Source organism: Desmodus rotundus, chromosome 7 (assembly GCF_022682495.2).
Source record: "Desmodus rotundus isolate HL8 chromosome 7, HLdesRot8A.1, whole genome shotgun sequence".
Classification (NCBI taxonomy): domain Eukaryota; kingdom Metazoa; phylum Chordata; class Mammalia; order Chiroptera; family Phyllostomidae; genus Desmodus; species Desmodus rotundus.
Window position 1 is genome coordinate 83,846,362 of NC_071393.1, and position 24,733 is coordinate 83,871,094.

The 24,733-nt window shown below is 49.5% G+C and overlaps 1 protein-coding gene across 2 annotated transcripts in view; it reads right to left on the minus strand.

Annotated features, from left to right (window-relative positions):
* The window catches only part of MYO5C (myosin VC), an 86,905-nt gene that overhangs the window by 32,592 nt on the left and 29,580 nt on the right, over positions 1-24,733 (minus strand). For both annotated transcript variants that reach the window (XM_053927661.2, XM_024567909.4), the window contains exons 9-22: positions 24,344-24,450; positions 22,829-23,094; positions 18,894-18,975; positions 14,645-14,785; positions 12,914-13,039; positions 10,531-10,614; positions 8,705-8,839; positions 8,201-8,298; positions 7,255-7,341; positions 6,654-6,765; positions 5,678-5,889; positions 3,239-3,404; positions 2,427-2,573; positions 807-971 (exon numbers count right to left, since the gene is read on the minus strand). In XM_053927661.2, coding sequence (XP_053783636.1) covers positions 807-971; positions 2,427-2,573; positions 3,239-3,404; positions 5,678-5,889; positions 6,654-6,765; positions 7,255-7,341; positions 8,201-8,298; positions 8,705-8,839; positions 10,531-10,614; positions 12,914-13,039; positions 14,645-14,785; positions 18,894-18,975; positions 22,829-23,094; positions 24,344-24,450 — 1,928 coding nt within the window. The remainder of the gene's footprint in view (positions 1-806; positions 972-2,426; positions 2,574-3,238; positions 3,405-5,677; positions 5,890-6,653; positions 6,766-7,254; positions 7,342-8,200; positions 8,299-8,704; positions 8,840-10,530; positions 10,615-12,913; positions 13,040-14,644; positions 14,786-18,893; positions 18,976-22,828; positions 23,095-24,343; positions 24,451-24,733) is intronic.

The window sequence follows — 24,733 nt, forward strand, 5'->3', positions numbered from 1 at the left end:
GCAGAAGTTCTGCTACTTTAGCTTCTCCTGGCCAGCGGCCTGCTGGGCTGGCAGACGGTGCTGATGGACGGCTGGTGGCCCCGATAGTGCGGGCTACGCCAGCAGCGGGGGAGGGCAGAAAGGTGCCACACCTTGGCTGCTGCAGGGCTTTGGCAAGGGCAGGAGAATGGGCGGTAACAAAGGCCACCTCCTTAGGAAATACTAGCTCCGCTTGTGCAGGGCTCTACGATAGGCATTTGGTTACATGATGCCTCGCAACAACTCTGTCAAGTCCCCTTTTGTTATTTCTGTTTTACATATCAGGGAACCAAAGTTCAGAGAGGGTGAGGGTGACTTGCCCAAGGCCACCCAGCCAGACAGTAGCAAAGACAAGATTTAAACCTGGGACAGTATGTCTGCTGCTCCACCTACGACACCACAGAGATCAAAGCCTGCCTCAGGCTTTGCCCTGTTGCTTGGGTAAGACGGTCCAGGGCACACACCAGACGGGCAAGCCACAGGGGACCCAGGTCACCCCGGCAGAGAGGGAAGCATCCGGCAATGGCTCCTCCTTAAGATTTTTGTCACTTTACAAAGGTTAAGAGGAAAAAGAAACTTTATGTTGTCTCTTTTAAAGCCTGGGCCTCCTCTTCCTTCCCTAGACTCTGGGGCTCTACCCTCCCTCCTCTGAAAGGGGGGTTCCCTCTGATGGTGGAAGACAGCAGCAAAATCTGCTCTGCAGAAATCTTCTTTGTGGGCAAATCTGCACTGTGGTCTCTTCCACCAGGAGACACGCGGGTGTGGCCAGAGTCCCAGCTAGCACAGACCTCTTCCACAGCAGTCTTGAACTTCTTCCCCTTCTCTTCGTAATTGAGCCTATGGGCAGCTGCTCTGCCCAGTTCTGATTCCAGTTTCTGAATTTTTTCCACATCACCGGCCCGAACAGCAGCCAGGCTGGTCAGCTTCTCCATCAGCCCGTGGTTCTCCTTGTTCTGGAGAAAAGAAACAGCAGGTGCTTAGGGGTTTATCCCAAATAAAGAAGCTGTTCCATTTGCTTCTCACAACCTTTAACACAGCATCTAAAGCTTTCAGAGGTTTGGTTATGCTGATCACATTTATCGTTATGATGACAGGTACGAGCATCTTCATCCCAGCGGAAACAGCGAGGCAGACCTGGTCGGGTAAATGTGTTCCTGAGCTGGCGGTGGCCATTTCAGTGTGGGGCCTGTCCAGTTCTGCAGTGCCGGGACCACTCTGGTGTTGTGGTTTGAACTGTGTCCCCCTTTGCCCCCAAAATTCACGTGGAGAAGTCCTAATAGCCAGTACCTCCGAATGTGACTGGATTGGAGATGGTGTCTTTAAGGTAAATCCAAGGTAAAATGAGGTCACATGGGTGGGCCCCAGGCCAGTCTGACTAGTGTCTTTATAAGAAGGAGAGATTAGGACACAGACACATGCGGGGCTGGGGGGAGACAACATGAAGACACAGGGAGGACATCGCCATCTGCAAGCCAAGGAGGGACAACTCAGTAGAAACCAATTCTGCTAATACCTCGAGCTTGAGCTTCCAGCCTCCAGAACTGTGAGAAAGTAAATGTCGGTCATTTAAACTGCTCGGTCTGTGCTAGTTTATCGTGGTAGCCCTAGCAAACTAATACACGTAGAACGGAACTCAGGCAGTGTTGGGACTCCCACGGGCCCTGCTCCCAGCTGTTTTTTCTGCTGTTCTACACGAGCCATGTAACACACACACCTGTCACACAGCAGCGCAATCAGGGGCAGTTGCATCAAAATTCCAAGGTTTTCTGCTGGCACATGTATCCATTCACTAAAGACCCTATGGTACAGTTTAAGGCTAGATTTAAAGTTCACCTTAGGAGAACCTCAGCATAAACTGAGGCAGGCCCAGGAGTGAGCTTTATAGATCTGGACGCTGCATATATCCCACAGCTCTTGCCCACTGGTGGAGAGCATGTGGATTTTTTCCTAGCAGTGGGAATGGCACGGGGAGTCTTGTCAAATGAGGCAGGGCTGCAGCTAGACCATATGGACCTTTGGGCAAATTAGAAAGGGGCAGCTCCTCTGAGCCAATACATCCCTGAGGGGGCAACGACTTGGCATGCAGACAGAAGCTCTGTGCAAATTAAAAAGGCACCCCTGCCTCAAGGCAGCCCAGCTCCGTGCCAGTACACAGGGGGTGGCAAGCAGAACCAGGCTGGATTTCAGCCCCACCTGGCCGTCTGGGCAGGGCCCTGTGCAGTGTGCATCCTGCACGGCCACGTGCAGCAGCCCTTCACAATGTGCGGTGTTCCAGCTCAGGTGTCCGAGTAAACTGTCTGAACCTCCTGACGTGGGTTTAACATTTACTGCATAGCTAAGGAACTGGCCCAGAACAAAACATATCTATTAGAAAAAGTACATACGAAAGATGCAACATGAACACCTACCTGATCTTCTAGCTTTTTCTGCAACCGCTGGACCCTGTAAGTAAGCTGAATGTTGAGCACAAACCGTCGGATACTCTGGAATCTGCGTCTGGCCAGCCAAGCCCGAGCGTATTTCTGAAGGATCACAGCCTTGTGTTCCTCCAGCATCTTTAAAACAAGATTTTTGTGAGATGCGAATTGGATCTCCACTCTTTCTCTCATCAACTCCTCCAATGGTGGGAGAAGCAACTATCAAAATATTCCCACAGTGTAAAATATGAACTTCTTGTAATCATCCCACAGAGGCCCACAGTAGACCTTTGAAACAGACCTATAATAGACTTTTGAAACAATAAACAAATTCCACCTGTAGCAGACACGTACGAACATTCGCATATCAGAACTTCTTGCTCTCTGGCAAGGTCTTCAGGTAAAAACACGACCTCGCTACAGGCACACCTGAGAGAGACTGTGCGTTCAGTTCCAGACACCACAGTAAAGTGGATGTCACAATAAAGCGAGTGACAGGAATTTTGGGGTTTCCCAGTGCATGTGAGTTATGTTTACACCATACTGCAGTCTATTAAGTGTGCAATAGCATATCTGAATAAAGCATATAACAATTAAAAATACTTTATTGCTAAACAATGCTATCCATTGTCTGAGCCTGTTGGCTCAGAAAATGGTGTTGATAGACAGACTTATGTGACACAGAGTTGCCACAAAGCTTCAATTTACATATTTAAAACCCCACAATATCGCGAAGTGCGATAATACGAGGTGTGCCTGTACTGCTGATGAGACGCAATGTGAGCACGCGGTCTTGGCCGCACCTTTCGATACCTCCTCCTTGCCAGGAATCCGCGGCTGTAGGCCTGGATGGTGATGGTGGCCACGCGAATCAGCTGGTACAAACTGCGAACGAGATGTCCACGGCAGTACTTCTGAATGACGATGGCTGCCCACGCCTCTTTCAGGGCCGCTGCGGTGACAGCTTTCCTTGGTTAAGGAGGATGTGGAGTCAGTCACCCGCAGCGCACTGACTTCCACAGCACGACTAGCTGTGCAGCCCTTCCCTACTAAGGAACAGTCGAATGTTCTGCAAATCTACACATTATACTCTACACGTGGTTTACCGTAATGCCCACTTGAGATCAGTCATTATTATCTCCCCGTTCACCCTGAGCTGAATGTGGACGTGCTCCAGGCACAAGGAACCATGGGGAACGGTCACACTCCTCATATCCAGGCTGAGACTCCACCCTGCTCACGCCCACACAGACTGACGACAACCTGGGCTGTGGTATTGCACCTGCTCGCTCATCTGTTCATTCATTCTTTGGGGAATCACGCTGAAGGCTCCAGATTGGGGGTTGGCAAGCTATGGCCCCGGCAGCAAACCTGCAGCTTTCCACCTGCGATTGTCAAGTTTTACTGGCGCGCACCATGCCTATTTTCTACAACATTCCCTATGGCTGATTTCATGCTGCGGCGGCAGAGGTGAATAGTTGTGAGAGAAACGGCAGGGTCCCAGAAGCTCGAAGAATTCTGCCCTTATAGACAAGTCTGCTGGCTCCTATGGAAGGACTGGAGAAGAAGACAGAGTTCTTACCTTCAGAACTGACCACCTCATGGAGCAGACAGACATTTAAATGGCCAAGTGGGATTTGAGAAAAATAAAATGACTACTAAAATATCCATGAGAGAGAGCTTATAGAGCTGCTTGGGAAGGGCTGATATATCACCCAGCCCTTGACAGAAAAGAATTTCTGTAGACAAAAGTAAAGGCTGGAGAAGGGACTGCGGGACCAGCGAAGGCACGGAGGCCTAGTGGGGCCTGAAATATTCAGAAAAAGAGCATCTGTCTACAATTGCTAGAACATAAGCTATATGGAGAAAATTAGCAGCCAATGAGGTTAGAAGAATAGATAGGGACCATTTGTTACTAAAATATATATAATTAAAAAGAAATATATGTGTGTGTATATATGTGTGACACCTCCTACGTGACAGCCACTGGGCTGGGTCCTAGGCATGATGTAATGGGAACCAGACAAGTATGGTCCCTGTCCTCACAAACCTCCATTCCTATGAATGCATCTAGGCCACGGGGCCTTGAGTACCACGTCAAAGACTGAACGCTCTTCTGTAGGAAATGGGCCACTGGAGGCATCAGGGCGGGAGCAGAGCACTGGCCCAGTCAGACCATGCTTTAGGAAGATGGAGAGAAAGGCAGTGGGTGAAGGGACATGCTCTAAAGGTGTAAGGCAGGTGGTGACGAAGGCCTCATCCAGGGCAGGTGCCCAGGGAATGGAATGAATGGGACAGACTCAAGAGGCAAGTGAAAAGGTGCGTAGAATAGTCAGGCCTCTGTGACTCCCACACAGAAGGGGAGCATAAGTTCAGGGAAGAAGGGAACTCTGGGGTTTCCTGCCCTGGAGGCTGCTATTATTAACTGAACATAGAAGCATAGGAGGGTAAGCCTGGCTGCAGGTGTGTGGACGGCGGCTGCCCGGGGAGCGGGGCTGCAATGGCAAGTCTGCTTTGGGGCATGCCGACATGAAGGCTGTGGCGCGCCAAACATGTGGGGCAGCCGGATGGTGCTGGAGGTCAGGCTCAACGACACACCCACCTTCTCAGCCATGCTAAGAGCACACCCAGGAAAGAGCCAGGCAGACATGCAGAAGCACACCATGCTTTCTGGGAAGAACACCTGTCTCATGGCCCAGCTCAGTGAGGCCTTTGGGAGCACTCAGGGAGGGCTGGGATGGGTACAGCTGGTGGACCTGCCTTCCACTCAGCTGGCCCCTTGGGGCTGCCTAATTAGCATTGCCCCAGGGCTCCATGTCTGCTGGCAGGGTCTTGCCGTTGAGCCCCCCAGTATGGTCTGACCCCTGTCATCTAACAGGCTGGTCAGTGGCTATTTATGGTGTCTTTACTCCGAGGCTTCACTAGGGTCCTGGTCTTCTTAGGCATTTTTGGTTCCCATAGACCAGGGGCCCAGTCTCTCTACCTCTTCAGAGACACCCTGGTGGCAGCTTCCTCTCTTCTGGGTCCTGGCTGTCACCTCTCCCACACAGGGACAGCAGGCAGAGTCAGCACTACCCGCTACTGAGGGACACACCCTTTTCATCTAGAGGCTTATGGCTACCTCAGGGACATGTGCCCCGGGTCCCAGCATAAAAGCACTTTGCCCTTGACAGGCCCCGCCCCCTGGAACTGATCAGCAAAGAAGGCGGCACAGTTTCAAATCTACCTTGGTTCCAACATACCTCACAGTGCGCTGACCCCGGAAGTACTGCTGCATTATCAGGGCAGCTTGTCTCTCTCGGAGAAACTTTTTTCTCTGCAGCCAGCCACGGATGTGCTTCTGGATCAGAACACAGCCCTGCCTCAGTTTATCTAAGCGGAGTTTCTCCAGATAAGCCACTTGTCCTGCTCTGAAGAAAATTTTGGTTTTACCGAACTGGTACTGGTTAGAGTCCTGGAAGGGAAAAATAATATGATCAGAAACAGAATCTTTTCAGATTTTCTGCAGTATTTAGGGAAGATGTTTAGAGAATCAAAGATGTCAAAAACATAGATATTTTTATATATCCGTTCTTTGACATAAAGCAGAAAAACTCTGATCATGGTTGAGAAATGTGCATTTTGACTTGTTTGTTTAAAGGCACTTTAGGGGGAGAAATGGACCTGAGGTGGAGGTGCCCACCTGTGGGGCAGGGAGGACTGAGCCTCCACAGTGATTCTCAGCTGGGCCGTCGGGGAGCTTCAGGCCCTCGTGTGTGGTTTCCACAAAGGGGCCTAGGTGCCTGGAGAAGCCTCCTTCCGCCTTCGCTTCTCTTTACTGCCCCCTTCCTGGCCGTTGTAACTCCTTCCCTATCTCTTTTCTATCATAGCTCACTGACTGCTTCAGCAGTAATCCAAACCCACACTGAGTGCCATGCCTGGAACCCCCAGCTTAGGGACTGTCTAGCTGGCTGTGCAACATCACCCAGGCTGTGGGAGGGCTCTAGAACATGGGGGAACAAGGCAAGACAGGAGGGCACTGGGGATTCAAATTCCGGTCCCTGAAGGAGGCCTCTGCTGTCAGGAAGTGATGCCCCGTGAGCGTGTCTGCTCTGATCTCCGGACAACACACAAATGCTTAGGGTGCATTTTCTTTTCTTCTTAGCCATTCGTGATAATCATAGTCCAGAGACTGAGGCAAAGCTGAGGAAACGCATTCGGGAGGTGAGCAAGACTGACCTGGATGAACCTGTGTAGAACCGCTTTGCAGACCTCCTTTTTGTCGCTGAACGAAAGCTCCTGCTTGGTCATGAGGATGCCATAGCGGCTGTAGAACTCGATGTAGGTCCACCTGGAAAGTCAAAGCGGATCTAAGGGGCTGTGCCAGAGAGGGAGCGGGTCAGGTCTGTGGACCTTGCCGCCTTACCAGTTGCTGCTAACTGGGTGGGGTCTGTTCTGGGAATGATGGCACTGACCTCTGACTCCCTCCCTACTGGGACACCACCCAAATCTCCTGCTGGGCACACCCATCTGCAACCTGGACTGTTTTTGTAAACACTCGGCTACAACAATTGTCCTCCCCTCCAATCCCAGCTCCCTTTCACAGGTGCACTGGGAGGCAGTGGGTGACCCCCACTAGCAGCTGAGATGGGTTATGGGGTGGGAGTGACGCCTGTCTCTGCCCGTGTATCACCTTCTCTGGCCTTCCCACAGCACAGTGGGACAAATCTCAGGAGCATCTTACAAAAGTAAGTGACAAAATCCATGGCAGCCCCTCCCTTGGTTCTCAGCGCAGACCTGAAGTTGGGTGCTTGTCCCCCAAACAGGGACGACACTGTACCTGGATGGGTAGCTCTGTGCACTGATGCGAATTGTTTCCAAAACGCCGCAGGCTCGCAGCTGCTGAACAATTCTTTTGGAGTCGAACCTTAAGGAAGACAATTTTGTAATGCGTTAAGCCACCACACGCGATGATAATACCCACAAAGAGTGTGGCAGCACCGCCTAGACCAGGCGCTCCGGGAGCGGGATCGTTTCTGCGAGGCACACGCCCCTCACACAGCAGGTATTTAGTAAATCTTGTGGATGCCAAACGAAAACAGCAGCCCTGTGAAACTGCCCAGAAAGCTGAGGGTGCCGAGAAAGGAGCGGCTGATTCTGACACAGGCGACAGGGGGAAGGCCTGCGGGGGGATGGCCATTGCGTTGAGTTTCGAACGACAACAGAGTAGAAGAAATGGTCAAGCTGACCTCGTCCAAGTGCCTATCTGACCCCTGAGTTCCCTTTACAAGACACTCAGCAGGTGGCCCTCTGGTGGCCCACAGACACACTCACCACCTGCACGGACAGCACATCCCTCAGACACCTCTTAGCTCCAGTCCGCTAAGGGGACTCCAGAGCCTCCATTCATGGGTCTGGGGTCCTTCCCTGGGGGCCCAGGGAACAAGTCTAAAGTTCTCTCCTGCCGTCTTTGAGGGTGAAAACTGTGACCCGACAGCCTTTCTCCTTCAAACTCACAAACTCTTTATCATCAAGGAACGAGGTGTGGCTTTCTCAGTTGCATACACTTCAAGTGTAGGCTATTCTTTCAAAGCTGGCTGCTTTACTTACTGCCGGAGATGAGGTGGCTTAGCCAGAGGGGTCGTGCTAACACTACATGTGAAGGGCAGGATTGTTCGGAATCAGAAACAGTAAAGTTCAAGGCAATTGTGAGCACACTCCCCAACATCAAGACGGATACACTTGTTGCTCAGTGCTTTCCCTCCCTGCCTCATGAGAACACTTACTCAAAGGGCAGTTTCTCATCATTCGGCTTGATGCAGCGCACGTAGTGGGGCGTGGTTGCGTTGAGGGTCTCCATGAGCAAGGACAGAGAGCTGCGGAACTAGGAGGCAAGGTCAGAAAACGAACGTCATGCTGCAATGTGATGCTTGTGTCAAGGCAAAACAGGACAAAGAAGCGCCTCTCCTTCGTGCAGAAACCTCTCTTATGAGAGGTTTCACCCGTGGCTGTGACGACTAGTGTGCTCTGCCGCTCTGCCCGACATGCCCACAGAGCAGAACGTGGAGTAAACCCTGTTGCTGTGCACACGGGCCGTCTGCCGGGGTGTATGTGGCCCTGGAGGTTGAGCTACGGTGATGATGAACTACTGCTTTTCTCTGCATTTGTGTTTACACTGCATTTGAAGAAGCTTGGCGCCCACATCCAGGCCTGGAATGGGGGTCTCTGCCCAGCTCCCCGGGGGCCTGGCCTGAGCCTGGCTCCGTTACCCTCAGACATTCCCCCAGTACCTTGCTCCCCACTGTGGTCCGGAGCTGCTTGTTGTTTGGCTTGATGACTTGCTTTGCAGATTTCATTGTGATTGCTGAGCCGAAAGGGGAAGGAGGAACCGGATTTTCTTGGAAAAACTTGGCACAGAGGTGAAACTGGAAAGGACAGAGAGGATTTCAATGTCCAAAAATGCTCACCCACAGGCCTCAGCTGGTACAAGCCAAATAAGTGGTCATCACAAGCCCATCGAAACCAGTGGAGGGTCAAGTGACAATCTGGGCCAATCTCTACATCAAATCTCAATTCCACAAGCAGGTAGCCCTCACTCGGGATGACCGTGGCTTCTTTCCCAGGAGTGGGAGCAGAGAACGTCTGTATGGGGGGATCACTCAGTGTCAGGCAAGTGGGGACATTTACGACGCCACCTCTGGGCCTTGGCTCACCTTGTCTCTGCACCTGGAATCTCCTCCCACTCACCCCACATGCTCCTGCCCACACATGCAAATCCAACTCACTATTCAAGGTTTTGTTAAAATGTTTTTCACCCCACCCCCTCTGAACTATCTTAATTTTTTATTTGTACCTCTTTTAAGTCACTCACTACTTTCTACTTTGCATCAGTTATTTCTTTAAATGTTGTATCTTCTCCCGTAGAGTGAACCTCCCTTCTTTTATATATATATATCTCACACATTCATCTCCTTCAGGGCAGAATCCCTGCCTGATGCGTCCTCGTGACCCACCGTGGGAGGAGTGGATCGAAAGCTCCCGCATCTCCAAGAGCTTAGCAGGGAGACCCACCTGTGCTTCCTTGCAGTCTGCCTCCACCTCCCAGCCTGGCCCCTGGGTAAGCTTGGGGGTGAGGAAACAACTGGCAAATTAAGTCACTGAGTTTTGCACACCGGATGCAGGCCGTTTCCATGCTGAATTCTCTATCGTAAGTCATTGTAATAACTGAGGGTGCCACAGCCTATGATTTATTTCTGATCCTTAGAGGAGGTGCCTGTGCTTATCTGGGAAATGGTCAAAATACTCAAACATCAACAAAGGACTCGGATCTTTTAAAAGAAGGAAAATAAAATAGGATAACCGAATCTTAAAAAAACAAAGGCTTATGAAATATCCTTACTCCCAAATTTTAATAAGGAAATGTTTAAAGAGGAAATAAAAGAGCCAGAAGTCATTCTTTAGTGACACTATTCACCACACAGAACCATGGATTCGAGGAGCGTCCACGCCCCCGGCAGCTGCCCCTCCCTGTGTTGTCCCGTCTCCCTCGTGCTTGGGTTTTCCTCACGCACTTAGCGCTGCCTGCCATGCACCACGGCAGGCACCTGTCTGCCCTGCTCCCTGCGGCACCCCCAGAATCTAGGACAGTGCTTGGCACATGGGGGGTGCTGCTTAAATCCAGGGAGGGCAAAAGTTGGATTACAGTCATTTGTATGCAAAATAATGCAACAATTAATAAGTTATAGCACAAGAATAAACTCTGTATTTCATGTGCTCACACCTGCAAACCTACTTTTCCCACCCTGCATTTGGACGACATGGATAGAATGTGAGCTGTGGTTCTTTAAATAGCTGTTACATCAGCTGTTCTTCCTCTCTGTTGTCTGTACCATTTGATTTCTTAGCAGAGATTTGCAAGTTTTCAGAAGCAAGGAACATATCTTAGGCCCAATTCTACAATTGTTTAAATAGTTTATTTGGTTATGTCTGATTTACAATTTGTCACTGCAGGACAGCACACACACACGTCCACACCTCTTCCCCTTTCCTGATACGCACCTCCATCCACGTCACACACATGAATGCAGCAGTAATCACCCCTTAGGGCCCGACAAACCTTGCTCTCTCTCAGGATTTCAACCAGCACGTCATAAACGGTGTCTCTGTTCTTTTCAAGGAAACCTTCGCATTTATACTCAACCTATGCAGAGAAAGGAACTCATTATTTCCAAAGAGACAAGAGCAGACAGCACCTTAGTACCATACGTTTCCTTTCTTTTTAAAGAAAGAATAATGAAGGAGCTATAAAGGCAATCCTCCGAAAAAGAGACTGAGTCTCTGTTGATCACAGCTGCCCCAGTGTATGAGATTAGGAAGCTGGGAACAGATCACCGGATGGGAAGAGCCCGGCTGCCACTGCCTGGACTGCTCCCTGGCTGCGGACCGCTCTGTGCTCTCACCTGTCCACTCCCTCTGGTCGCACTGGCCATTCTCTGCAAGGTGGGCAGTTAACACATGCCCAGGGCTGAGAAGACCTGGGTTGGGGCTCAAGTGGCCTTAGAAGCCACCAGGAGGAGAAAAACCTCAGTGGATTCAAACAGATATGTTTTCCTAAATTGGCATCAATGGAGTAGAAGGGAAAAAAAGCCTGACCGCCTGGCCGCAAAGCTTTGAGGGCCAGCAGAGCCCTTAGAGCCTGGTTTAGGGTGGGCCGGCGTGTGCACTGACTTAGAAAAGCTCTCCGCGCAGCCCCGTCCAATTTGTCTGGAATCCCTCAATGGACCACATATCTGGGGCAGGGGGCTGCTCAAACTCTCAGACCCCAAAGGGTTATGCCTCTGAGTTATATACTTTAATACACCATATATATTCTTCATAAATGGAAAAATACATGTTAAAATATAAACATTAGCTGTGAGGAGAGAGGCTTTTGGTGGTGCTGGAACCTTGAGGCAGAGAGGCTGTCCCTCTGGGTGGGGAGTGGGCTCGCCGGGGCAGAGCTGGGGTTACGAGCCAGGGTCACTGGCTGGCTGTGAATACGCCCTTGTGAAGAAATACTTGGACGCTTGTATAAATTCTTCCAAGCTGGCGGTGTGAGCCACTAGTCTAAATAGGCAACGCTGTAACAAATTTAGCACTTTCTCAATGCAGGGAGGCCATCTGTGGGACAGGGTCACCAGGAGCTGACCCAGGTAGTTCTGGGGGGAGCTCCGGGGACCGAGGGAAGACGTGCTGACGTGGATCTGAGCGTGGCTGCCTCACTTTCGAAATGAGTCCTGTCCCTTGGCTGACGGAACTGAGAGCTAAGCTGCCCTTATTGTGCATGAGGTTTCTCCCCCTCCCCACGCCCTGCACCATGACTTCTTCCAAGAGGGATGTCTTGGAAGTGCCGGGTGACAGAATTAAATGTTCCAGAGGGCCTCCTGAAATAAACCACATACGTGCTTTGTGTGAAGCCTGACCCTTCCCTTCTTTTCCCCATGGGACCCCAAATGTGAAATTGTGAAGACCAGCTGGGAAATATAACTTGACATATCATCGTTCATTTCATATGCACCTTTTTCAGGAACCCGATCTGAAACTCGAAGCGCTAAGAAGCTGTCACATTTAACAGCACCCCCCTCGCCCGCAGAGGCTATCACAGCTTGCCAGCTGGTTGTCCCCTCCCAGGCCTTCAGTCACTGAGGCACAACCTGCAGAGGCTGACCCACAGCACAGCCTCTGGGACGCACAAGCACAGGCTAGTGCCAGGGTCCTCGGGCACCGGCCAGGCCACTGGAGTGACACCCAGCTGAGCACAGGAGTTTCATTGGGAAAGGAAAACGAGATGAGAACCCATGTTCAGGGCAGGTGGTTATGGTGATTTGCCTTTTTCCCCTCTCCTACGGGGTGGGGCAAAAGTGGGCTTACAGGTGTTTGTAGGGAGAATAAGACAATAATTAATAAATAGTAATACAAGAATACACTCTGTATTTCGTGTATTCAAAACTGTGAACTCACTTTTGTCCACCTTGTATTTTCCAAGGGCTTTCTGCAATGTGATATTTTAAAAAATAATTTTCTTTTTCTTAGAGTAACATCTGTTTCATTAAAAAATCGAGATAAAAAGAAAATAAAGACCACCTAGAAAACCCATCATCTTCAGCCAACCTACATTACCATATGATCATATATTACAACTTAACAAAATAGGAAAACGTCAATAAAGATATTGCTTTTGTTATGAGAATCAACTATGCTGTCTTGATTATAGCAATTTCATGGCGAAAGTAAAATGGTAAGAGGTAAATGAATTCACGATAAATCCATATTCAGAAATGAGGTCCACGAGCAACATGCTTATCTTGTATTTCGTGATAAAAACAAATTACGAATTGTCGAGTATACGCATCCTTTGTCCAAGCCACATGCTAAGTGTGACTCCAGCCGGCCGAGGAGAGTCCCTGCCTGCCTGCGCTGCCCAGGAAGCAGCTCTGGCTCCGCCCAGACCCCCACTGTACCTTATCAGCAAAGTGCTGGATGATGAAGGATGTAGTTGACATTCTGGGTTTTTCAAACAAAGAGTTCTTGTTGATAAAATTATTATACAGCTTTTGAAGCCAGTTTTCATCACTTCCATGTGGTAACTGGAAGAGAAAGCAAACCAAATAGCAAGAAACTAGTGGTGAAAGATGAGTAGAGATGAGAAAACGTGCTCATTCCTTTTTTTAATAGTTTTAAAAAAGTTTTTCAATTACAGCTGACACACAATATGATATTGGCGTCAGGTGTATGACTCAGAGATCAGACAATATGAAACTAAGTGACTACCCCGATAAATTTACTACCCATCGGACACCAGCACAGTTATCACAAGGCTATTGACTACACTCCCTACGCTGCACTTTCCCCCGTGACTGTTCTGGAACCACCACTTCTTAATCCCCTCACCTCTCTCACCCAGTCCCCCAAACTCCTCCTCTCTGGTAACCACCGGTTCTCTCTGTGCCAGAGTCTGTTTCTGTTTTGTTTGTTCATTGTGTTCTTAAGATTCCACGTATCATCAAAATCATAGGATATTTATCTTTTTCTGACTTATTTCACTGAGCATAATAACTTCTGGGTCAACCCATGCCGTCAGAAATGTATGATTTCATTCTTTTTTATGGAAAAGTGCTCATTCTGATACCTGGGACCTTAGAGTGAGCGGCTCTAGACCCTCGGCTCCTTTATTAAAGCAAGTCTAGGCATGAATCTGTCCTTGATCTCAACAGTCTTTAGGCTGATTTTAAATGGATATATCAAAGTCCTTTTGGAACCTAATGTTATAAACTAAAAGGAAATGGTCATATAGGGACTTAAGAAAGAAGATTTACTTCTGCAAAACTGGCAGTATTTTTGTATTTTTTCCCAAAGAACTTCAAAGGGTCAGGAAAAAGCAGCATGCATTCCTTTATGTGAATGTGACTTCATTTTGTTTTATGGGGAAAGACTGGTGGATAAATGGAGTTTTCCCTGCCCAGCCCCCAGGAAGACAGTTTTTCTTTTGTTTTACTGCCCAGTGAATAACTACCTCCTTGCCCTAAGATCTTACCTCCTCACACTAAGCTAGTGGCAAAACTTGTTTTTGATACTGGTGGATTTAAAGCTGCCAAGTACATTCAACCTGAACGCTGTGAATCTAATACCCCACTGTGTTCAAATGACTCCTGCACACTTCTGGGTGACACTGTCACCTGGGGATCTCTGTGGTTTCCTAGAGGATACCTTGGAAAGGACACTGCTTGGATGACTCACTATAAAGTCGCTCCTCCCAGAGGGAAATAAGAAGAGAAAACCTCTGAGAAACCTCTCCTCTCCAAGTACTTGGTATTGACTTTTCAGCCACACCTCCCGATGGATGACTCATGCAATCAGGAAGTAAAGGAAAACTCACTCCTCATTATTCATTAACAACTGGTGTGGGGGTCACCTGCTCTTTCCCTGTCCACTCTGCACACACCTAGGGACAGCCTCAAAGGGCAGCTCCTTGCTGGACATGACCTAAGAGGTCGTGTATGTTACCCAAGCGTGGGCTACATGCCGAGGGTGGGAGGCTTACCTCCCTCTCGGGTTCCTGCTCTGGGCTGCTGCCCCAGCATTGATATCCAACCACCTGGATCAGGAATTTACATGTACATTTTTTAAAAATCCAGTTTGCAATATGCTCATCTATTACTACTCACAAGTGGAAAAAAAAATTTTAAAGTTACCAAGCACTCTTCATCCAGTAACTCCAAAATGCCCATTTTTGCTTCAATCAGGTCAATAACTGGTTGATTGTCATAAAAATCTATCAGAGTCCAAGGAATATCTTCCTTCATGTATTCTTCTTGTTCAAGTTTAAAGACATGCTGGGAGTCCGGAAGGTAACACAGAAAGAGAAACAGAATATTAAAGCGTGCTTCTGAAGAGCAGGACGCAAACATTTGGAAAGTGCACATACACGACAGATTTGCAATGTTGACGGGGACCCAGAGGTGCAGGCTAAGCCCCTTCTCCTAGATTGATGACGCCGAGTTCCTATTTCAGGTTTAGACATCATCCTCTCGCCCAATCTGAGTGGGCGCCCGCATCCTGTCGCCTCAGGGCCAGCCCGCAAGCCCTCAGGGTGGCCTGGGGGCCCTCCTGCTCACGGGCACTGCTGCTCTCCAGGACAGAGCTGGCCTGCCTGAGAATGCTGGCTAGGGGGCAATGTGAGGAGCCAGCAACCGGGAGAGCTTTGCTCACTAGCTGCTCCGCTTTAAGGGTACCAGGAAGGCTTCCCAGAGGACTGGCTCAGGCTCATCCTGGATGCAGGTGACAGGAAGGGCTGGGGCTGTGGGGAGAGAGCCTCCCACAGGAGAATCCAGTGGGAGTGGCATGGAAGCACAATAGGTGGCTGAGAACCAGAGGGGGCTCTCACAGGCCAGAGAAAGAGCACAGGAGTGAAGGGGTGGTGGGAATGCACAGGAAGACAGCGGGGTTGGGGCACACAAGACCCTCATGTGCCCTAGAGAATTCTGGTCCTGGGGCCCTTTCCTAGGGCAGCAAGGACCCAGGAAGGGGAGGGGCCAGACAAGCGAGGGAGGGTCATAATGAGACCTTGAAGGAGAGCTAGGCTTGCGGGGGTTGGGGTGATGCCTTTGAGGGCAGGACTAGAGGCAGAGAGGCCAGTTAGGGCTCAGTTCTGCTGTGGTTGGACACTCAGGAGGGGGGACGGGGGACTCTGGGGAAGGAAGTTGACCATGAGCCACAAGTGAGGATAAACGTTAGGACACTGGGTCCATGGTGGTGGACAGAAAGGAGCATGGAGGGCAGGGGGGCCACAGGGTAAGGCAGATGGCAGGTTCCCTTTGTCACTGGTGCGCTCCCCAAGGCCACCAGATGCAGGGGTCCAGCAGCAGCCAGACTTATGAGGTAGGAGCGAGGACAGAGTCCTCACTAGGGCTTTTGTGCTGACATTTTAAGGTATTACTCCTCTTAGGAGGCTTTGCACATTGACAGAAGACTCAAAACCAAAATTAAAAGAGGAAAAAAAGAGGAAAAGGGAGAAAGTGGAAGAGGAGGAAGAGCAGGAGGAAAGTGGAATTGCAGCCTCGGATGTGCTGTCTTCGGGGGTGTCTTGCACGTGCATTCTTTTGGGGTGTGTTGCAGACAGCACGGCGCTGCGGTCCTGGGGGGGGAGCTGCAGGCAGGCACTTTAGCTATGCTGCACATCGACTTGGAATAACCCTTCGTGGTGGTTATTAAATGCCAAAGGCCCAGGGAGTCCTTGAGAAGGCTAGTGAGAAAGTTGCAATAGGGTGAAATTTCATGTTTATACTTGGATTAATTCTGGGGTAAAGAAAGGGCAGAAAAGGAACTCTCATTGAATATGATTCAACATTAGGTCTTCTCACAACCATGGGAGGCAGCGAGGAAACTGAGACTCAAAGAGCCCCAGGCCCCAGAGGAAGCAGGTGGCAGAACTGAGATTCAAACCCAGGCCAGCTTGGGCACACGTCCACACTCTGCCTTCCGGTCAGGACGGAGGCACAGGCAGACATGCTTCGCCTCCTTCAGCAGCCGCAGAGAGAATTATGACTATTTCTCAAAACAAACAACAACCAGAACCATCAGAAAATCGAGCTGTATGTAAATTGGATAACCGAGGATTTATAGAAGCCACATTCATCCAGATGGGTAGGAGGGATGGGGTCATGGAGATTGGAGGAGAGGCGGTAGCAGTGGTGGCAGAGGTAGAATGGGCAGTCCCACATTCCCATGTCGTGGATAAAAATCAGCAGGGACACCTTAGTAGCAAGCGATCCCAGCCCCAGGCCAGACTGCACAGCCCAGGGTTCCCGCACCAGGAAGATAAATCCCCACAACTTCTGGCTGTAAAAACCAGTGGGGGTGGGGCTGTGGAAGAAACTGCTAAAGTTTGGAGAGAGTTTGTTTAAAGGGACTGCATGGACTTACAATGTGCTTACAATCCCACTCTGAAATTCACCACCAGGGCAACAACTGGAAGGGCACCAGTCACATATGGGCAGTGGGTGAAGTGACTGGAAATGGGGTGAGTGCTGGGCAACCCCCCAGAAGCCAGGCAGTAGCACTGTCTCCTCTTTGAGCCCTCCCCCCACACATAGCCACAAATTGGTGAAGCCGGTTGCCCCATCCTGGCAATTACCTAAGCCTCCGCCCCACACGATTTATAGGTGCCTTATATAGGGAGTCAAAGCAGCTCTACCTAATACACAGAAACAAACCCAGGGAGGCTGCCAAATTGAGGAGACAAAGAAACATGGCCCAAATGAAAGAATAGAACTAAACCCCAGAAAAAGAATTAAATGAAATGGAGATAGCCAACCTATCAGATTCAGAGTTCAAAACACGGTGATCAAGATGCTCACAGAAATAATTGAGTATGGCAACAACATGAAGGAAAAAATGAAGGTTACACTAAGTGAAATAAAGAAAAACCCACAGGGAACCAACAGTGGAGGGGAGGAAGCCGAGAATCAAACCAGTAATTTGGAACACAGGAAGGAATAAGTATTCAATCAGAACAGCAGGAAGAAAAAAAGAATTAAAAAAAACTGAAGATATGCTTGTGGGACAACTTTAAATGTACCAACACCCAAATCATAGGGGTGCCAGAAGGAGAAGAAGAAGAGAAAGAAATTCAAAACTTATTTCAAGAAAATAATAGAAGAAAACCTCCCTAATTTAGTGAAGGAAATAGACATATAAGCCCAGGAAGCACAGAGAGTCCCAAACAAGTTGGATCCAAAGAGGACCACACCAAGACACATCATAATTACAATGCCAAAGGTTAAAGATAAAGAGAGAATCTTAAAAACAGCAAGAAAAGACAGTTACCTACAAAAGAGTTTCCATTAGACTATCAGCTGATTTCTCAAAAGGAACTTTGCAGGCAAGAAGGGTCTGGAAAGAAGTATTCAAAGTGATGAAAAGCAAGGACCTACAACCTAGATTACTCTATCCAGCAGAGCTATCATTTAGAATTGAAGGGAAGATAAAGTGTTTCCCAGACAAGGTAAAATTAAAGGAGTTTATCATCAACAAGCCATTACTACATGAAATGTTAAAGGGAACTATTTAAGAAAAAGAAGATCAAAACTATGAACATTAAAAGGGTAACAAATGCACAACTATCAACAACTGAATCTAAAAAAAAAAACCAACTAAGCAAACAACAAGAACAGGAACAGAATCACAGAAATGGAGATCAATTGGAGGGTTATCAGTGGGGAGGGGGTGGGGGAAGAATGGGGGAAAAGGTACAGGGATTAAGAAGCATAAATAGTAGGTACAAAATAGACAGGGGGAGGTTAAGAATAGTATGGGAAATGGAGAAGCCAAAGAACTTATATGTATGACCCACAGACATGAACTAAGTGGGGGGGAATGCTGGAGGGAAGAGGGTGCTGGGTGGAGGGCAGGAAGGGGGGAAAAATTGGGACAACTGTAATGCCATAATCAATAAAATACATATATTTTAAAAAGCCCATGCTCTCCATGACATCATACTATCTTTTCTTTGGGGTGTGTGGGAGAAGCTGAATTTCAAAAGGCAAGTGGGAGAGTTCACCAGGTAAAGATGAAGGGACAGGAAAAGGACAGGAACAGCAGGTGGTTACAGCAGACAGAGCAGCAGGTGCAAAGATGGAGTTTCACAAGGATGTGGAGGCTCCAGGAAATGAAATCATTTGCTCTGGCTGCATAGGGGAGTCTGAATCCAAGGATGACAGATGAGGAACTACTGGAACTGAAAAGTTGGCAGATGACGCCTAAAAGATAAAATAGGAGGGTGGAGGGTGAGTTTCAAGATATGACCACAAGGTGGTGCAGTGAGGCAGCGTGCGGCTCCTGGACTAATCAGAATTTGAAGGGTAAGAAGCCTGATTGTGCCTCTTTCCACCTTCCTGAGCTCAGAGGGCTGAGAATGAGTTTGAGGGCAAAAAAGTCACCTACCAAATTAAACTGCTGTTGCAGCTTTTCGTTAGCATAATTGATGCAAAACTGTTCGAAGCTGTTCACGTCAAAGGTTTCAAAACTGAAACACAGTTTAAACAAGTTAAAATGTAACTTGGAGGACACATATATTCATTTATCGGTCAGTATTTTTGGACAAAAGTCATGGCTTAACAGTTTGCTGTTTTCTGAAAGTGTTAAATACACCTGAAAGCTTGGCAGTCAGTTTATAAATCAGCTCTTCCCAGGCTGCCTCAGAAGGAACCTGGTACGTAGAAAACACCTGCCCCGAGGCAGGCATTTAAACAGCAGGCACAGTAGCATGTATCATTCCATTTACATAGCGGTACTGACAGCCCTGTCTTTACCGTCACTTGACAGGTGAGGAATAAGACTCCAGAGGTTAGGAAACTTGCCTAAGGTCACACAGCCAGCGCCGGGCTGCTGTGAGCCTGACTGCCTGCAACACCGATGCTTTCGGTAAAAAAGCAGTGCTCTTGTATTCCTGCCTCGTTGCCTGCTGAAGGGAGAGGCAGCACAGTTCTGCCTCCCCCGGGGTTCTCATGGTCCTTGCTTCGAAGAAGAGGGCAAGGTTACTTGACACCAATAGCCCAGCAGACCCCGCAGGCCCAAGACAGACGGGCCCTGCCTCCACTCACTGGCTTCTCTGGAGCTGCCCTGGAGCTGCATGCTCGAGGGCTGAGAAGGGCAAGTGACAGAAACAGGAAGCAGGCTGGAGAGAGGCGTCAGCTGTGCTGGACGTGGAGAACAGGATTTTCCACGGGGCAGCTGCGACTCAGCTCCAGCCAGCTGCGGCCACAGATTAATGCAAGTAAGGATGTCGGATCACCTGATTCTCAAGAGAAGCCAGAAATCTGGACTTTCAGGTGAATTATCCCATTCTGGAAAACATGTTGTTGGCTGAGCAAAACTCAGGCACCAAGTTCAGGTGAAAGCTCCTGCCAGAAGGAAGCTCTCCCAGGGCTTAGGTACTGGCAACTGATACACGTCACTCCACTTGACTCTAACACCACCCTAGGTGGAGGGCTGCGGTGACCCCACTGCCACGTGTGCGGGCTAGAGGAGACAGTGACCATCGCAGGGACTGGCAGCCAGCAGAGTGCCCGATGTGCAATTTCATCCCAGCTCTTGGTGCCTCTGAAGCTTTGGTTCTTAATTGCTCTAATCCCCAGGGGTTCCTGCCAGTGCCAACCACAGATCCCCTGGGGGTGTCACTTGACTGAGCCAGCTTGGCTCAGTTTAGACTTCCTGGGTAGGTTAAGGGCCTCAGCTTTCCTCTACGCAGCTCCAAGGCGACTCCACAGCCCTGACAGCCCCATTCCACATGCACTCCGGTGGGTCCAGAGGTGGGACACTGCAGACAGGCCAGGGCTGGGCTTGGGGGAGAGTCAAAAGATCCTCACTGTGCTCCATGGCCCACAGCCAAGGCCAAAGGCAGGACTTGCTAGAGCAGGGGCAGAATGTCAAGCATCAGTGATTATTTTCCTGCCCTTTTCCCACCTTCCCCAGAGCTAAAGTTCAAAACCCGTGGGAGGACCTAAATCTATGACTTAAAATGTCAGAAGCACGTTACCTATGACAACACTTCACATTTGAACAATGCTTATGGTTCTTCAGCTGTCTTCTCCCAGGGGTATATAGTAAAGGCTAATTCTAAGAACTATTTTAAAGTCCTTATATTTAACTGAGAATATGGAGAAATAAAGCCACAGATAATGCCCCACCCCCACCCCCCAAAAGATGACTTTACCATTTCTTCCATTTGCTCTTTGTAATAACCCTGCAACAAAGGCCCCGTTTTACAGATGCAGAAACTGAGCTCCAGACATCCTGTGACTTTCTCAGGGCCACACCACCTGTAGGCTGCACGCTCATGCCCAGGGATCTGAGTCCCCAGCCCCAGGCCTTCACAACCCTGGGATCGGAGAAAATAAACACCCACTGGCTGGGGGACCCCAGGCCCTCATGTGGTTCCCCGCTGAAACCTCAAAGTCCACAGCCTCATCTTTAAATGTTTTCAATAAGGGCAACTCTTCATTTGAGGCTGTCTGATTTCCAAGCTAAATAGAGCTCGGCTCTCTCAAAAGTTTCAGGGTGCACATGGAATAGGGATAATCCAGACGTGAGCGATGCAAAAGCATTCACCCTAGGCAATAACATTGCTACTTAAAAAGGGGTGCTTTTTTCGGAGGGGTACGGCAAATTCGTGGGTGGTCACAAGCATGTTACTTTTACCATACTTGAAGAGGAATTTAATTTTAGAAGTTCTTGTGAATTTATAATTATTCCTGACTAGGGTCTGCACACTTAGCCAAAAAGTTCAAATCCCGGGATCTGACTACTACTTAACTGTCATTTTCCTCACTTACTGCTCCTTGCATTCAGCTGCCCTCCTCTCCTCCCCATCCCAGGTCACCTCCCACACACTCCCTCTTCCCTTCAAAGGAATCATCCTCATCTAATTATTGCTGCCGGCTCCACTGAAATCTAAGTCCCAAACGGGCAGGGGCCACGTGTCCATGCTGTCCACTGATCACACCCAGCACGGTGCCTGGCACATGCATATTGTTGGATGAATGAAATAGTACCTTCAAAATAAAGGTCTATTTTTAAGACAATTTAAAAGCACAGGAAAGAATGGTGAATAATATAACAATCACCTATTTCTTCCACAAAGAGACTATTGTGAAGCAGAACTATTCCTTTTTACAAGTCTACTTAAATTATTACTGGCTGCTCACATACTTTTTTTTTTTTTTTAGAACAAGGAAAGGTATATAATTTACTAGACAATCCCAGTAATGTATCAGTTATTTGATAACTGTTGACATATATTGTTAACTGGTAGTCACATGTATTAATATAGGATTTAAATTAAACATAGTAACTCCCTCGAGGCACCCTCTTTACCTGAGTTAACTGTGGTCCCTGGCCCCCCCTTCCCCAGAAGGTGGGGCGGCCCGGAGCCCAGCTCTCCCCTCTGCATGGGGAGGGGGTTGAGCTGCTGTTTACAGGCCTGGGGGCCTGGCTACTCCCTGATCTGGGTAGAATGCTCTGTGACGCCTTTCATGGGACAATCTGCCCCTTCTCCCATGGAGACACCTGGGTTGGCCCTGGGAGGGGAGGGTTTGGGTGTGGAAGGCCAAGTGCCACAGCCCCCTCGGAGCCTGCCTCCACGCTGGCCTGGCCTTGGGAGCTCCTCTGGCTCTTCCATGAGCACTTCAGTGTGAGTCTGGGCCAGGAGTTAGAAAGCAGGATGGGGCAAAGGGAAGGACGAGGAAGAAAACTCCAATGTGGGGACTCCTGGGGAAGGGCTGAGGCGAATGTAAGATCCTCGTTACCCAGGAAAGGATGAGGATTTAGGTGTGAGGAGGTGGGCTGCTAAGAGGCCTGGGTTTGGATCCTCCCCTGGCCCATGAGCCAGGGCGAGGCGCAGGGCCTCTGGGACTGTCATCCCCTGTGACACGGGAAAGGTGCCCCAGGATCCACACTGACTCAGGGGTCTCTGTCAGGAGACAGAAGTGGGCGGCAGCCTCACTCAGCGCTGGTCCTCCCAGCAGCTGAGCAACCATGAACAAGTTACTGAGCCTTCTAAGCCTTGGCTGCTTCATCTCCAAAACGGGATTAATTCCAGGGCTGTTTGAGGAGCAAGTGAGAAAGCGCATGGAAGCCCACAGCAGGGAGGCTGGCAGTGGGTGAGCTCTGATGTGGCCGTCACTGACTGCGCATCTATTCAACACACTAAGTAAGACACTGCAGCCCAGGAGACTGCGTGACGCCCACACAAGCGAAAGCAGAGACACCGTCTTCCTGATCTTGGGGAACACAAAGGAGAAACCAGCACAGAATGATCCAAAAGCAACAGGCATTCAACATTCAAACAAGGAAGATAGGCTCACTGAAGAGAATCTTACCCATAAATGTCCAAAACACCAATAAAAGTGTGCTGCTTGCCTGAAAACCGCAACGCGTGGTTAATTCTCTCCACAAGGAAGTCGAACAGGTGCGCGTAGATCTTCTTGGCCAGCGCGTCCCTGGCGTTGACAGCCTGGGGCCTGGTCATGGGCTTCACCACCGTCTCAGAGGTCGTGATGATTTTGCGATTGCACAGCCACTGAGCAACTTTGCCGCTGTCCAGGCCCAGGAGCTCACAGAACACCTTCAGGTGACTGTCACCCCCCTTTGAAAATGAACACAAGCTCCGTCAGGGCCGCCCAGACGCCTAAACCAGCACCAGCTCAGCCAGCCAGGACCCCCCGGTCTCCCGGCTCGGCCTGTGGGAGATGAAGATGAGCTGGCATGAGAATGACCAGCCTCAAGAGACACGGTAAGGGCTGGGAGTGAAGCAGGAGGGGCCGCAGTGGCGCTGACTGCCCCTCGCCCTTGGCAGGACACCACTGCCATCGGCATTCATAGAAACGTTTTTTACTATGTCTTCTTTCCTTCTTCAGGTGGATACTGGAGAATAATTAAACACACACCCCCTACCAAGAATCACTCAAAATATTTGTTGCGGAAGACACACACATAAACTTCCCTTGCGTCTGTTCAACAAAGAAATCTGTTGCAAAACTTACATGGCACTATGACTCCAGAGAGGAAGTCAGTCCCACTGGTGCTTGATTCAGGTGAGTGTCAGGAGGTGGGGGTGTCCTTCAGGCCCTAATAACCTGCACTCCCCACCCCTCATTTCCTGGCCTCACTTGCCACCCCCCCCTTTCACTCACTCCTCTTTGGATATCCTGACATTTTTGCTATTTCTCAGATTACACCTCCTGCCTGAGGGCCTTCGCACTTGCTGCGCTCTGTTCTTCAGATGTCCTCCCCCCAGACAGAGGCACAACTAACTCCCTGTCTCCAGGCCTGGCCCGCTGCCACCACCATATCAGAAAGGAAGGATGAGGATTTAGGTAACAGGAGGCCTTTTGTGTCAGGCGCTCAGAAGGTTCCTCTGAACGCCCTATGCTGAAGCGCCTGTCTGCCCGCTCCTCTGCCTTATTTTCCTTCGTACCAGCCACCACAGCTGCCGGAGCCTATAATGTTTGCTGTGTCTCCTCCCCTCCACTTCTGTCTCCCAGATCATAAGCTCCATGAGGGGCATCTTGTTCTGTGTTGGTCACTGCTGTTTCTTCAGAGTCTAGTCTGTAACAGTGCCTGGCACATAGTAGGTGCTCAGTAAAATTTGTTGAATAAAAGAAAAACACATAGAAAATGTATTTTTGCCTCCTCCTCAGTTGCAAGGGGAAGAAGAGGAGGCAGCTTTACTCTTCGAAGGCAACCCATGGAAACCCTTCCTTTCTTTTTCCTGTTAACCTGGTCTCCCCGGTTGGCCCGAAGTTCCTGGTGCTAAAATGCAAAAGCAGGGGAATCCTGAGACATCCTGCTGATGACCCTCCAAGCACAGACAGTGAGACAAGCCAGCCTCTTACACTAACTGCGGACTGCTCACTGCCCACCGCTGTGATCTGCACATTGCCCAGATGGAGGATGGCTGCCAGGGTCTTGAAAACATCCATCTGGAAATCCTCCTTGAAACCTGAAAACAAAAATTTTCCCAAATTAGGAATACAGCATTTCTTCTGTTGCTTAATCACTAGAAAGATAAAACATGCGTTTCTTTAAGATACGCTAGTATTGTACCATCAGTGCCAAGAGCTGGGAGAGGGGACGTGAAGTGGGCCCCAGGGAGATCCTGGCTCACTGTTCTTTCCAGTGTGGCCTGTGCAGGGCCCAATGTGAGCTCCACAACCCACGAGGTTTCCCTTTTTGCCGTGGCCACTAGGAAGTTCAACACAAAGATTACTATCCAGGTAACCATT